This window comes from Sinocyclocheilus anshuiensis, unplaced genomic scaffold (genome assembly GCF_001515605.1).
Source record: "Sinocyclocheilus anshuiensis isolate Anshui unplaced genomic scaffold, SAMN03320099.WGS_v1.1 scaffold447, whole genome shotgun sequence".
Classification (NCBI taxonomy): domain Eukaryota; kingdom Metazoa; phylum Chordata; class Actinopteri; order Cypriniformes; family Cyprinidae; genus Sinocyclocheilus; species Sinocyclocheilus anshuiensis.
Genome location: NW_015552615.1, coordinates 4,304,519 through 4,319,723, shown reverse-complemented (window position 1 = coordinate 4,319,723; position 15,205 = coordinate 4,304,519). Strand labels below are relative to the sequence as shown.

The 15,205-nt window shown below is 37.2% G+C and overlaps 1 protein-coding gene across 1 annotated transcript; it reads left to right on the top strand.

The window, feature by feature from the left end:
• The first annotated feature begins 1,692 nt into the window (after nucleotides 1-1,692).
• Nucleotides 1,693-14,496, top strand: npepl1 (aminopeptidase like 1). The gene is made up of 12 exons (XM_016457307.1): nucleotides 1,693-1,930; nucleotides 2,603-2,788; nucleotides 3,723-3,893; nucleotides 4,784-4,873; nucleotides 10,012-10,093; nucleotides 10,370-10,512; nucleotides 10,763-10,840; nucleotides 11,853-11,953; nucleotides 12,048-12,171; nucleotides 13,147-13,323; nucleotides 14,079-14,189; nucleotides 14,273-14,496. Exons 1-12 carry the CDS (start codon nucleotides 1,781-1,783, stop codon nucleotides 14,435-14,437), a joined length of 1,578 nt encoding a protein of 525 aa, XP_016312793.1. The 5' UTR covers nucleotides 1,693-1,780; the 3' UTR covers nucleotides 14,438-14,496.
• Nucleotides 14,497-15,205: the final 709 nt, after the last annotated feature.

Genomic DNA, 15,205 nt, shown 5'->3' with positions numbered 1-15,205 from the left:
CTAACCTCTGTCAACAGAACCAACGTGACCACCTGCTTGCACAGGGAGCATGCTGGGGACTATTTTCAGGCGCAATATTTTGAATATTGGGTTAAATGTCACCTGAACGTGTTTTCTAAAGATTCACCCACTTTCTTGGGTTCAGTCAACATCAGTTGTGAGCATCTTTAGTGAAACCTGTCATAAGCTGCTTTTGAATCAGACCTTACTTGCAGGTTAGGATGTGTTTGTTCGATGCGAGCCCAAGATGACATCATACATTTCCTGTAATTTAATTTGAAAATTTTCCACGGTGTGTTTTTGTGTGTGTGTGTGTGTGTGTGTGTGTGTGTGAGAGAGAGAGAGAAACACTGACACTCCAGTCAACCATGGAGGAAATTGATGACTGAGGAATGAGGATCATGTACTCAAAGCATTTACCATGTTCAGTTTTTAATTTTTTTTATGTGGTAAAATGTATATCATTGGGATTATGACGTTGAATGAGCTGAATGTTACATTGTCCTTTACGAGCATCCATAACTGAGCGTTAGTTCCTCTGCTCATGTCAGCGGAGGTGTTTTATGCACCATCATGTGTTTGTCTACGTTTTAATGGCAGTGTTGTTGTCATTACATCAGTATCATTTCGGTGATTTATTCCGTGAAAAGCAGGAGTGATTCATCAAGATTTTTTGCTTCACTCTGTTCCTTGCCTTAAAGAGTGAACATTTGTGCGCTGAACTTGGATGTTTTTAACGCTTGTCCATGTTTCATTGGCTGGTGTTGTCACTACCGAATCGTTCAGTCTGACCTTTGAACTTAAACTGGACTTACTGAAGTTCAGTTGGGTCTGCTGACTGACTGTACAACTACTGTTCCCTGTACAAGATGAAATTATTTATTTAAGATGCAAATATGTGTACAGAGTTTATGGAGTTCTATTGTTGTCTATTGGTAGTCCAGAGTCTTTTTTTCTTTGTATATTGTAATGATTTACTTTTTGTCCTTTCAAAAATCAATTCCTGTTGGCTTTTGTGAAGGGTAATTGCACCACTACTGTATTGATGGGGTTAAATCATGAAGTTGACCATGTTATTTTATAAATACAGAGACCGTTTATTCTTATGTAATTTTAGAAGGTTTGAAAACAATATAACTGCACATTCAAAGCTTAAATCCATTTCATGAGATTTACTCCATGATTTTGACGTGAAACCCAGTGTGAATATAATATTTTTCTGCCATTATGGTACTACTGTATGCTATCTGAACCTTCTGTAAACGCTGAACAGGTTTTTAATGAAATTAAAACAAATATATATAAAAATGCATGGTGTGTAGTATTTTATAAAGGCATTGATACCAAACTATATACAAAATACATAAAATGTATGATATAAAAAATATATTTCGTCTAAACGTTCAATAAAAAATTGTTTTTTTTTTTCACACTATGGTTTCATAAGTAATGCGTTACAGTGTTGAACTGTATTTGGTCATAATTAAAAAGGTGTTAATGCCACTTGCAATGTGATAAAACATGATGTGATGCTTTGATACTGAATTATTACCATATTCAAACACCACTGGTACTCCCAAGATACTTCAAGTAATGTTATTACAGTAATACGCTCTGCCATTTTATAAGCACTTCCTTGTTCGAAAACCTGAAATAAATATCTAGATTTAAATAAATAAATGATTAAATAGCGCGGTCAGCACAAGGGCTCGCGAGACGGGCAGGAGAAGCGGAAGGTCAAAGTGCATCTTCCCTCTGAAGAGACTCATTCTGGCGGAAGATGGCGAACGTTCTGCTGGAGTTCAAGGCTTCTGCCGCGGACTCCGAGCCGCTGAACCGCCCGGTCCTCATCGTCGGCCAGCTCGCTAACCTGCAACAGATCAACTGGACCCAGGTGAAAGGAAAACTGCAGCCGGTGGTCACCAAAGAGGTACGTAATGTTAAATAAAAAGTAACTGAGCTTGTAAACACATATTGACGTTAGTTTACCGGCTAAAGTTAGAGAAATCTGCCTCTTCTGACTGGTGTGTAACAGACCGCTAATCTGCATTTACTGATGCAAACGTCAAGATAACAAAATCAGTTTAACGAGATAAGTTATTATTATTCTAAAGACGAACCGTTACAAATTTCAATAAAATGACACTTTTTACAGTCATCATATTTCTTTCCTCTAATAAAAAGTACCATGGTATATTTTTTAAGTATCATAGCAATATCATGGTATTTTGGACATACCTTTTTTATGTTTAACATGTGCAGTGGTGATATTCATTAACATCTTTTGGAGAACTATATAAATCTGTTAACATTACTGCCATACAGCCACAGCCCTTATTTTTATTCCTTCGTTTTTCTTAATGTTGTTTAGTTAAAGGAAACACTTAGTCAAGTAAACATTTATCATCAGCGCAAGATTTCCTGATAGACTTGATGGTCTGGATTGTTGTTTGCCTGCTGTTATTGCATTTATGATCAGCATGTTATTTTACTTAATAATGTATATTAGGTTTCAGGTACACTGGCAAACAATATCGCATGGTACTATCATTTTCCGCTGCATATTTTCGTTTATGTGTGCTGTGTCTTTTTTTGCTTTCAGATATGGCAGGCGGCATTGGCCTCTCTGAATCCCAACCCTACGGATAGTTGCCCGCTGTATTTGAGTTTTGCAGCCGTGGCGGCCCTTCCTTCACGAGTCAGTCGTCACAACAGCCCATCATCTGCACACTTCCTCACCCGGCTCGTCCGTACCTGCCTGCCCGCCGGCAACAACCGATGCATTGTGGTCAGTCTCATTTTACACTACTATTAATATGCTTAGAACTCTTATTTTGTTCAAATGGACCTGGAAAATATTTCAGCAGTTTCAGATTGCATTGGTCTTGAAAGCATGTGTCTCAGTGGTTAGTCTTCATTTCCCTTTTCTGTTGCTCATAATTTCCATGTGACGCATACAATCTCTGGATCTCCTTCACTCTCATATAAATACAGTAACACTTTCATTTAAAATACCGGCTTAAAAAGAGGTTCTAATTTTTTTAAACCGTATCTGCCATGATTTGTTGTTTTTTTTTGTGTAAAAGACAGATTTGTAACTGTATTTCATATGTAATTATGTATTTAAATTATTTCTGAAGGAACAGAATGGGCTGCTGAAAATTCAGCATTGCCATCAAATGAATAAATTGCTTTCTAAAAGATATTCGAATAGAAAACAGTTATTTAAAATTGTAATAATATTTCACAATATTACTGTTTTTCTGCATTTTTTTTAATCAAATAAATGCAGCCTTGGTAAGAGACTTTATTTTTAAAAAACATTTTATTTATCCACATTTATATACAAATTATTTATAATATAAGAAAAAGTATATTTAAGTATATAAAATAAATATGTATATAATTTTTGATGACAGATGAGTTACAGATCTGTCTTCTAAGTCTGATACCACAGTCTGATTAGAGAAATTAATTTCCTGGCTCAGTTAAAAAAAAAAAAGAGGTAAAAATCATGTTTATAGTAATGCTATTTACAATGGAATGAAATGGTGAACATTAAAATACAACCACAACACTTTAAATGTTAAAATGAGATAAATGTGCAGTTATTTTCTATTCTATTCTATTCTATTCTATTCTATTTATGTGATGCAGCTCAACTTGAAACATTTCTTCAAATTTGACATTAGCTAAAATGGTGGGTTTGTTTGGTTTTTCAGATGGTGTGTGAGCGCTCTGATGTGTTTGCATCAGCGTGTGCCATTGCCCGAGCTTTCCCGCTCTTCACCCGCTGTTCAGCATCTTCTCGCAGGACAGAGAAGAAACACGTCACTGTGGAGTTTGTGACTGTCAGTCAGGACAACGGCCCGCTGGAGGTCTCCACACTAGAGGTAAAGCATTAAAGGGGAGTACACAAGCCACGGTTAAGACAGCTGACTCCACTGTGATGTGACCACCCCCCCTCTCTCTCTCTCTGTCTCTCGCTCTCTCTCTGTCACGCTCTCTCTCTCGCTCTCTCTCTCTCTCTCTCTCGCTCTCTCTCACTCTCTCGCTCTCTCTCTCTCGCTCGCTCGCTCGCGCACGCACGCACACACACACACACGATGCGCAAAACTCCGCATTTGAACAGTCAATAGCAAATACTTAAACTAGTAACAAAACATACTTACAGTCGCTGATTCAGAAGCGCCAGATTGTCATAGCAAAGTCAGAATTACCTCCTCTCCTAGGTTCACGAAACGGTTGTCCATAAAATGCATTGCTGTTCTGTTGTAAGTAATCTTAAATTTCTTAAGATTCCTAAATGCATCTACTTTCGAAAGGCCAAATAAAGTGCTTTTGCTTTCACCTAGAAACACACAGCGTCTCCCTGACATGCTGCTTCAACATTAGCTGCGGTTACTGAAACTGAAACTGCGGCCTTCTTTCTTTGCGTGCACATTTGGGCGGCATTATGCTAATATTTCCACATAGTGACATAGATATGTGGGGGCGTGTTAGAACGAGCCGTTTTAGGGGGGTGTGGCAGAGTCTTAACTTTGATAAAGAATATCTCTTTGGTTTTGAGACTTTAGTCTTTGCAACTTCAGGGATCTTATCTATTCACAATCAGCTTGTAACACTCCACAAAGAGAAAGGAAAACTTGAAATCGCATCATATGACCCCTTTAAAGTGTTCAGAGCTACCTTCCTGTGCCTCAGATTAAGTTGGTTGCTAGATAATTTATGATTATGCATCATTATATCACATCCATTTGAATGTGCAAGTGGTTGTTTCCAGTGTCTTGCCAGTGCGGCGGATGGAGTTCGTCTGGCTGCTCGAATTGTGGACACTCCATGCAGTGAAATGAATACTGATGACTTCCTGAAGGCAAGCATTTCTACTCGCAGTTTCTGTGAAACAGTATTATTATATATTATTATAGTATTTATTAACATTTTGATTTCAGTTTATTTTATTGTAAGTTTTAGTCGTTATTTTCTATGTGCTTTTGTCACTTTTATTATATTTTTGAACACTAGGGATGTAACAATTAACTGCGAGCCGGTTGAAAATAGATTTAAATATGTGACGATTCAAATCGGTTGAGATGCTAAACAAATTGCGATTCAATTAGGGGTAGGAGTTTATATGAATGTATGTCTGAGGGGAACGTACTGTCTTTCGATGGTATTTTTTTCTTTTCCTCTTGCCTCTGTATAATGCATATTAAAGTTCATAAGTTCAGCGCTGCTTTGTTTACAGTGGAAACCAAGGAAACGCTTTAAGCGCCACCTGCTGGCAGAGAGTGACTCATTCAGCTCGTCTCATTCAGCTCGTCTGCTGTTTCTGTTTCATGCAGATATTTTTTATGCATAGTTTTACAAAACCGAAGTCAAACCATTCTGTTTTTGCTTCAAATTTCGAAGTTATACAATGCAATTTAGATTAAAAACTGCTCATGTTGCATGTATGCAGCATCTTTGTCTGGATCATGATTAAAATGCAGTGGTTGCCTCTAATTTTAAATGGAAAGAGCACAGACTAAGCCTTAGTTTGTTTATATGAAGAGATTTCTTTTATTTGTGTTACTTATTTATTTGATTTGAGGCTTGTTTTAAAATTTCAATTTAGTTTTGTTATTTACATTTACATTATATAAAAATTTTATTTAGCAAATGCTTTTATCCAAAGCGACTAACAAATGAGGACAATAGAAGCAATCAAAATCAACAAAAGAGCAATAATATGCAAGTGCTATATTAGTATATTATTATAGTGTTATATTTCAATTTTACAAAGAAACGTACAGTATTTTGTCCAAGCAATAATAAAAGGACACAATTTATAATTTGTCTTAAATCTCATTTTGTTAAAAAAAATCGAATCATGAAATCAAAATTGTGGATCGAATCGTGAGTTGAGTGAATCGTTAAATCCCTATTTAACACAGTTAAGCTTAATAGAAATTTTTATTTCAGTTTTAGTAATTTTAGTACTTGAATTTATTTTATTTTAGTTTGCACTGCAGGTTTTAAGATTCAGATTGAGATTCCTTTATTTGTAATTTTTATGCTCCACATAAAACGAAATTGTGTTACACACATCCCCCACTCAGTAATTCAGTGCAAAACTATAAAATAAATAGCTAATAAGAATACTAATAAAGCTAAAGTAGAATAAAAAAGGGCAGTGTCTTGAGTGCAAATTATAATTTCCAGAAAAGAACACACTAATGAAACGATGGAGCTGGGCAGTGCGACGTAATTGAAAGAATGTTAATATGAGTTAATATGAGCCTGAAAGGAGAGAGATAAATCGGAAAATAACACCTAGATTTTTAACAGTACAAGATGATCTAATAAGAGTACCAGCTATTTCACAAGAAAAGTCATTAGGAATGTTTAGTTAAAAAAAATGAGAGGTTAGCCAATCTTTTATTTTATGTATACAAGCAGAGATTTTGTCAACTTGAGTGGATAGAGTGGGCCTATTTTCAGTGTCATCAGCATATAAATGGTAATTAAAGCCATGTTGGTACAGAATTTGATGCAGGGGTAGTATGTAAATAATGAATAGTAGTCGGCCTAGAACAGATTCTTGGGGGACACCTTGCTTCAAATTGGCAGTAGGAAATCGCAAATCCTGCACTGAAATGTAGAACTGTCTGTCAGAGAAATAAGAAAACCAAGAAAGAGAAGCACCAGAAATACCCACATCTGAGAGACGGGAAATAAGTCTTAAAAGTCTTAAATCAGAGCAGAAAATCTTAAATTCATAAAGTTATGGCAATAAATTTTGCATGCATTTCAAAAAATGAATATCTTTCTCAGTGTTTTTCAGTACAAATAGCCTACCTAAACATGCTTAAATCAAGATGCATTTACTTGAGATGCAAATGTAACATTTAGGGCCTTATTTTAACGATCTAAGCACATGGTCTAAATCCACTTTTGCTAGTATAATGACGGGAAAAACGGCGCATGGACGGGAAAAACGGCGCATGGTCTAAAAGGGTTGTCCTATGTCACTATGGCGTTTAAATAGTGTCAAATCTTGCGCACATGATATGAGCGCACAGAACAGTATCTGCGAGCAAAAATGCACTCTCGCGAGAACGGCGCTGAGTAGCGCTCGCTCGACCCTCTTTACGCCCTCTCAACTGCTCAACCCCTGCTGGCTCGTCAAGTTGACTTTTGAGACTTGAGGCGGGGATCAAATGTCAGATGTCTCCGCTCCTGTGATTGGTCATTTTCAACACATACCGCTTAAGTCATGACCTTAGGAATAGTTTTTTTTTCTTTTTCTATTCAATAATTAATCATGTATAAACAACATGGCAACACCAATACATATTTGCATTAGACTATAAAAAAACAGGTATGAAACATAAGGAATAGTCTTTAGTCATTTCAATAATTGAGAATCAATTTACAGTCTATGTTTAGAATACTATAAATCTGTTTTTGAAGGATCACAGGACACTAAATATTACTATTCACAAATACTAGTCCATATCGCGATATGATTAGGTGTGCAGTCCTACTTTTGTTTTACACGCAGAAAATGTCATGACCTGCCGCGTTAAACAGTAAATTACGTTTTAATGACTAGATTCTAAGATTACGTCCGCATTTTCAGCATCACGGATATCATAGGACTTTAAAAAATATTATGCGGACCCCCTGGCTATTATATACTCCACTTTGAGAACCCATGTTTTAAGGGTTCGTCAGCTAGCTTTAGCAAACTAAACATTTAGCTAGCTAGCCATTTACAGTACATGAAAAAAATACCTTCAAAAAAAGTAAAATGGAATCACTGAAAGGTTTGAGGCTTACTTGCTGTGACATGATGGTATGGATGAAACCATACGTTAATCTGTTATATCTCTATAAACAACACTGGCTGGAGCAGAGTGTGAAAACAAGCCATGATACATGTCAGCGATGAAACCAGCCAATCAAATGTCATGGTCGGTGTTGACTGATCACAGGAGCGGAGACATCTGACATTTGATCCCCGACTCCAAAGTCTCAAATGTCAACTTGAGAGCCAGCAGGGGTTAAGCAGTTGAGAGGGCGTAGAGAAGGGCCCTGTCCCAAATGGCACCCTAAACCCTCGCGGTCTTCCTCTGAGTCCGCACTTTCATGACATAATGCCGGTTTGACTGTCGTGTAGAAGTCTGCTGCGGAGCTCGCACCAGTGCGGGAAAAAGTGCAGATCGAGGGTGCATAACGGCCACAAAGGGGGCGCTCACGAGCACCCTTCTGAACGCTAAAATGACAAATGGGACACACTACGGCAGGGTTTCTCAAATCTTACCCTGGAGGGCCAATGCGCTGCAGAGTTTAGCTCCAACCCTGATCAAACTCACCTACCTGTGATTTTTTTAATGATCCTGAAGACATTGATTAGCATGCTCAGGTGTGTTTGATTAGGGTTAGAGCTAAACTCTGCAGGAAAGTGGATCTTGTGGGCCAGATTTGAGGATCCCTGCCCTACGGTCTCGTGGACTTAACGGTATTTGCAAGAGCAAAGACTGAAGGCTGAAGGCGTCTCCAGAGAGGAAACGCATCTGCTCGTGCGCAAGCAAATAGGTAGCCTAATTCTGATACGTGCAATGACTATCCATTATGACATGTAGGCATTTTTATATTTATGTAGCACAATAATTACACAATAATAATCTTTTACATTGTAATCCTCAATTTTTAATATTTGGCATGTTTGTGTGCTGCTGCTGCTGTGTGTAATAAGCAGAGTGTACATGCATTGTAGACACGCCTATAGGCGCATATTACTAACGCGCTCTTTAAATAACAAACTATTTAAATAGTTTAGTATAACTGCAGACCGGAGATCTCCAAAATGGGGCGTGAACTCCAAAAGTGGGCAGAACCTCCAAAATGGGGCGGGGTCTCCTCGCGCAAAGACTTTCCCCATTGGCTCTGGCTTTCAGTGCAGGGGAAAGATTTTACTCTATCGCTTTGTTCCAAGCAACGGGGGCGTCCCGGGGCTCGAAATTCACAGGGTAGAGGAAGGTAGTGATGCTGGGTGTAACTAAAACAGTGCCATCGTCCGGTGAGGTCCGGTTGGGGAGTTACGGAACAATCTCATATTGCATAATCTTATTAACTGTTTATCTCCTGAACTGCAACTTTCTTTACCATGCTATTCAGCGCCAATCACGCTGTACAGTCAATTTCACTGGTTAAGGTTAGGGTCAGGTGTGGGGTAGGTTTAGGGGTTAGCGTTTTTTGTAGCATAGTGTAGGAAATCAACAATTTAATTGACACAACCAATAAAATCTTTAGAATCAGCTGTGGGGCAGAGTTTGCACTGAAGTGGATTGGGGGGAAAAATTGTGCCTGTCTGTCAATGGGAGGAAGCCACGCCCTATTTTGTAGCTCCCACCCCGTTTTGGAGTTCCCGCCCCCATTTGGAGATCTCCAGGCTGCAGTTATACCCTTCTCCCGGTGCGGGCTTGGCAGAAGTGCGGATTGAGGGCGCACAACGGCCACAGAGGGGGCGCTTGCGAGCACCCTTCTGAATGCTAAAATGACGAATGGGACACCCTACGGTCTTGTGGACTTAACGGACACGCGTATGCGGTGGCTATTGTAAGTCCGTAAGACCGCAAGTGCAAGTGTTCCATTTGGGACAGGGCCAATGTGGTGCAGGGCATGAAAATAGCTGCGTCAGGCTGAAACTAGCAAAAAACACTTGCGTCGCCTTGCATTGCGCTGGATGTATGATAGGGCCCATAGTCTTGAAAAATTGAACAAATTTCAGTTTTTATGCTTAAAACAAGAAGAAAAAAATCTGTCAATGGAGAATGAGAAAGTGTTTTCCTTTTTTGATTTTTAAGTTTAGGTTTTCTCATCTAGTATTTTTTTGTTTGTTTTTTTGTTATTTCAATTAACAAAAACTTTTTAATAGTTTTAGTTACCTCTAACAACACTGCTGTGAGAAATGCATGCTGAAATTGCTTTTCCACTCATGATACATTATGCAATCTTCTGCAGGAAATCAAGGCAGTGGGGAATGAATTATGCATCACTCCAACTATAATTCGAGGAGAGGAACTGAAACAAAAGGGCTTTGGAGGTAATCTTAAGTTTCTTCTTTAAAAAGGCAGCAGATTGCAACATTCTCTGATCTATGATGAAAAAGATGAGCTTGCAATCTCATCACAAGGTGAGTGAATGTATGTGTTATTTCAGAACTGCTTGGTGGTGCTTCTTTCAGATTAAGTTTTTCTGGCACGTAAAGAAAAATCATGCATGCTATTTTAAGCTTGAAAATGCATTTTGTTTTGCATGACACCAGATAACCGTTATCTCTGTGCATATGTTCATGCGTGCAAAATCACTCTCTCTTTAGGTATCTATGGAGTTGGTAAAGCTGCCCAATATCCTCCTGCATTGGCTGTGCTCAGCCACACTCCCTCAGGAGCCACACAGACCATTGCCTGGGTGGGCAAAGGCATTGTGTATGACACCGGCGGTCTCAGCATCAAGGGCAAAGTAAATACTGCGCCTTACTGTCTGCCTAGTGCATTGAAAGATGAATGCTCAATAATAGTGTTTTTTTTTTCTTCAAGGTTAATTTTGTTTTGTATGTTTTTTTCTGGTATTAATATTAAATTAAATATTTTGCAATGTTGTTTGGTGCTCCTAGAGGCACAGAAATGACACCCTTCACCTTTAAACACCACATTTGACTCCTTTTAGGCTTATTTGTTATTTGTACAATTTATTTTTCTCCCCTTTATAGACCACAATGCCAGGAATGAAGAGAGACTGTGGAGGAGCCGCAGCCATTTTAGGAGCTTTTAAAGCTACTGTTAAACAGGTACTGATTATTTTGATAGCTAACAGATCACTGGCTGCTAAACTTATCTACATTAAAGGTCCTAACCCCGGTCTCAGGTGGTCTGCTCACAAGTGGGCAGCCAAGACGGCTTGCACTTTACACCTAGTATTAATATGTGTCTGCAGTCACCGTTTAATATTTTGTTTATGGGAGGGTGTCTCATTTCACATGTAAGTGTGTGTGATGTTAGTATACCAAATGTGTTCAGTGAAGACTTGTATTCACTAGTGCTCAAAAGTTTGGGGTCGGTAAGATTTTGTTTTTCAATGAAATATCTTTCAGTGCTAACCAAAGCTGCATTTATTTGATAAAAATAGTTTAAAACATTTTTACAATTTAAAATAACTCTTTTCTATTATATTTTTTTAAATATAACTTATTCCTGTGATCAAAGCTGAATTTTCAGCATCATTACTCTAGTGTTCAGTGTCACATGATCCTTCAGAAATCATTCTAATATGCTGATTTGCTTGTTATTATCAAAGTTGAAACCGTTGTGCTGCTTAATATTTCTGTGGAAACCATTATATATTTTTTCCAGATTGTTTGGTGAATAGAAAGTTCAAAACAACAGCATTTATTTGAAATAGATAGCTTTTGTAACATTATAAATGTCTTTGCTGTCACTTTTGCTCAATTAATTGCATCACTGCTGAATAAAAGTCCCTAAACAATCGTACAGACCCCCGAACGTTTAAAATGTAGTTTGTTTTTAGCAGTTTTCTAGGTTATTGTTTTGGTGCAGTGATTATGCGTTGCATGAATGATGCATTAGTGTTTACATTACATATGTGACCTAGACGTATTTATCCATGACCTCATGGTGTAAGCGAACCTGTTTACATCTGCATTTGTGATCACATTGCACAAAACGGATGTTAATATCAGGTGTAACCTTAATTTATTTTTATTTTGATAGCTAACAGCTTAATTTAGTTTTATTTTAATGCCTGTTGGAAGTTCAGACATTGACTTCTGTTGCATGTCTCAGGGCTTTAAGGACAATCTTCATGCAGTTTTCTGCCTAGCTGAGAACTCAGTGGGACCTACAGCGACTCGACCAGATGATATACACACTCTCTACTCTGGAAAGTACGTTTTGGCATCCCAGTGAAAACATCTTCCATGTGTCCTAACCAGCAAAGCAGTTTGCCTATAACTGAGGTGTGTTTCTGTTGTTTTTCAGAACAGTGGAGATAAACAACACGGATGCAGAAGGGAGGCTGGTGCTCTCTGATGGTGTTGTATATGCGAACAAAGATCTCTCTGCAGACATCATACTGGACATGGCGACGCTGACCGGTGCTCAGGTGCGTTGGTGTTGACACATTAGTGTGTGAGGATCTTCTGAATGCACTTGCTTGCTTCTCTTATTAGTAAAAGGGTGATAATTCTATATTCAGTTTCAGTGCAGTCATTCCATCTTCTTTGTGTACAAGTCTTTACAGGTTTTGACTGAGAACAAGATATTGTATATTGATATGTTTGAGGCAGGATTTCTGGGCCAGATTTCTTTTCAAGCTAAGCGTAAAAAGAGAAATCAGTGTCACATGATATCAGGAGGAATTGGAGGAATTCCAGAACCCAAACCAGTTCTCTATTTATCAGCTAACACGTATTGCTGTTTCAAACTGCTTTATGGCTGTTGCACTTTGGATTTTGGCAAAACTCCATTATATTTATGTCCTGTGTTTTCATAATCATGTGATGGAGACTCTTTTTTGAAGAGTGGCCACTGAATCACGTCTTTGTTTTTTTTTTTGTCATGCATTTTAGTCAGTAGTGCTGACCAAAAAATTGCATTGATTAGACAGCAACATGTAAAAAAAAAAAAAAAAACTATACTTTTATTCAGCAAGGATGGATTAAATTGATCAAAAGTGAGACTAAAGACATTTATAATGCTATAAAATATTTATTTTACAATATTTTTAACTTTCTATTCATCAAAGAATCCTAACAAAAGAATTATTACAGGTTTTCACAAAACTTTTAAGCAGCACAGTTGTTTTCATCATCGATAATAATAATTGTTTCTTAAGCAGTAAATCAGCATATTAGAATGATTTCTAAAGGATCATGTGACACTGAAAACTGGAGTAATGATGCTGAAAATTCAGCTTTGTCATCACAAGAATAAATTGTTTTCAAATAGAAAACAGTTGTTTTAAATCATAATAATATTTAATAATATAATTGTTTTTAAATCCAGTTCCCAGTCAATAAAATGATGTCCCATACTACTCAAACATCCTATCTCTTGTGTTTTCTGTTTCCCGCTGCAGGGAATCTCCACGGGGAAGTATCACGCTGCTGTGATGACCAACAGTGAGCAGTGGGAAGCTGCTTGTGTGAGAGCGGGCCGCAGCAGCGGAGACCTGGCACATCCTCTGGTCTACTGCCCCGAGCTTCACTTCAGTGAATTCACCTCAGCTGTGGCTGACATGAAGAACTCTGTGGCGGTGAGGAAACGGGGAAGAGATGGGAAGATTAAGAAGTGAAAGGGGATAAAGAGAGTGTGCTTTTATTTCCCACAAATGTTCTCTATAGTGATGGAAGTTACTGGAATTGTGCACCATACAGTGCATAATAATTGTTTACCGTTAGGACATGAGGGACTTTTTAGCTTTTACAGCTTTTATTTTGTGTATTTTATTTTGTTTTACTTTGCTTTTTAATTTTTTTAATTTTATTTTGTTTTGCTTATTTTATATTTTTACAAATTGTATTTTACTTTTTTTGTACTTTTTTTTTTTTTTGTACTTTTTCTTTTATTCATTTTTTTACTTTTTTATTTACATTTTACTTTAACTTTTTTTAAATAGTTTTGTTTACTTTTTATTTTTTTTTTATTTTACTTATTTAAAAAAATATTTGTTATTACTTTATTTCACTTTTTCTTTTATTTTACCATTTTGTTTTATTTAGTATTACTTAGTTTTATTTTATCCTTTCTTTTATTTTTACATTTTTAGTTTGTTTTTTTATTTTACTTTTTATACATTTTTTACTTTACATTTTAATATAATATTTTAATTTAATTTAATTTTATTTATTTTACTTATTTTATTGTAACTTTTATTTATTTTATTTTATTGCTGTCTGAATAGGAGTTTTCAGTTCTTCACAACCTAAGACAAATTTCAATTTAAATGAATTTGAATAGTAATTTGATTTGATTTGAGTTAACGTTGGTGCCTATTTTGTGTGTCTGCAGGACCGTGAGAATGCGCAGAGCTCCTGTGCTGGCCTCTTCATTGGCTCTCATCTGGGTTTTGATTGGCCAGGCGTTTGGGTACATGTGGACATCGCTTCACCAGTCCACGCTGTGAGTATAGACTGAGCATGAACTGAAATGATGCATATTTCTCCAAGAACTGTTAATAATTGATCAGTGTGGATTGTGGACAGGGGGAGCGTGCCACTGGTTTCGGTGTGGCCATGCTCTTGGCTCTGTTTGGCCAGGCGTCTGAGGACCCCTTGCTCAAATCTGTGTCCCCTTTGGGTGCCGCCACAGCCAAAACTGCCTCTGAAGACCAGATGGAGAGGGACTGCAAGAGGAGAAGACTTGTCTAAGATGATTTCAAACTGTTCTTAATCTTCAAAACAATTAAATATCAGTCACGCCTTGTAAATGCTCTTTCACAAAAGTTGTATCCATTAGACAAACACACACACACACACCCCTTGCTCTACCCCGTCCTGTACTGACCACCTCAGATAACCTCCCTCCGTAAAGCTTATACACATAGTTATGAATTTAATTAAAAGTGCAACGTTGTCTCGATGTTTCGTAATGTACATGTGGATATCTTTCACAGTTTGCCATAGGGAATGTCGTAGGAACATCTGTCAGCAAATACTGTATTGAGGTCTTCAACATCTTTCTTTTTTCAATCAGAAAGGGTTTCAAATGCAGTCATTTGATTTTCATTTCAAACTAAAATGATGACACGATCACGTTAGTGATGTTTTTGACTCTAAATTTGTGCTGGCGATATTCACTTTTGATGCCAATTTTGTAAGTGTGGCAAATGAAGAATATGGAATGTGAATGACAAAAAAACTTTCAGAGTAAATGGTAAAAAAAAAAAACATTTGTTCACAATTATTTTCTCTGCTATATGTCTGCAATTACTCAGAAAATCTACAGATTGTGAATGCAAAGGGAAATGACATCACAATCAATTTCTCACCACCGATTAACTTACAGACTTTACAATTAACATTAAAACTATTTCTATGGAATGTAATAATAACAGTTGCTGACCTTTGTGTAATCATTAATTAGAAATTATTTGGAAATAATATATTTAATCCATTAATTTTTTCCCAGTAAACATT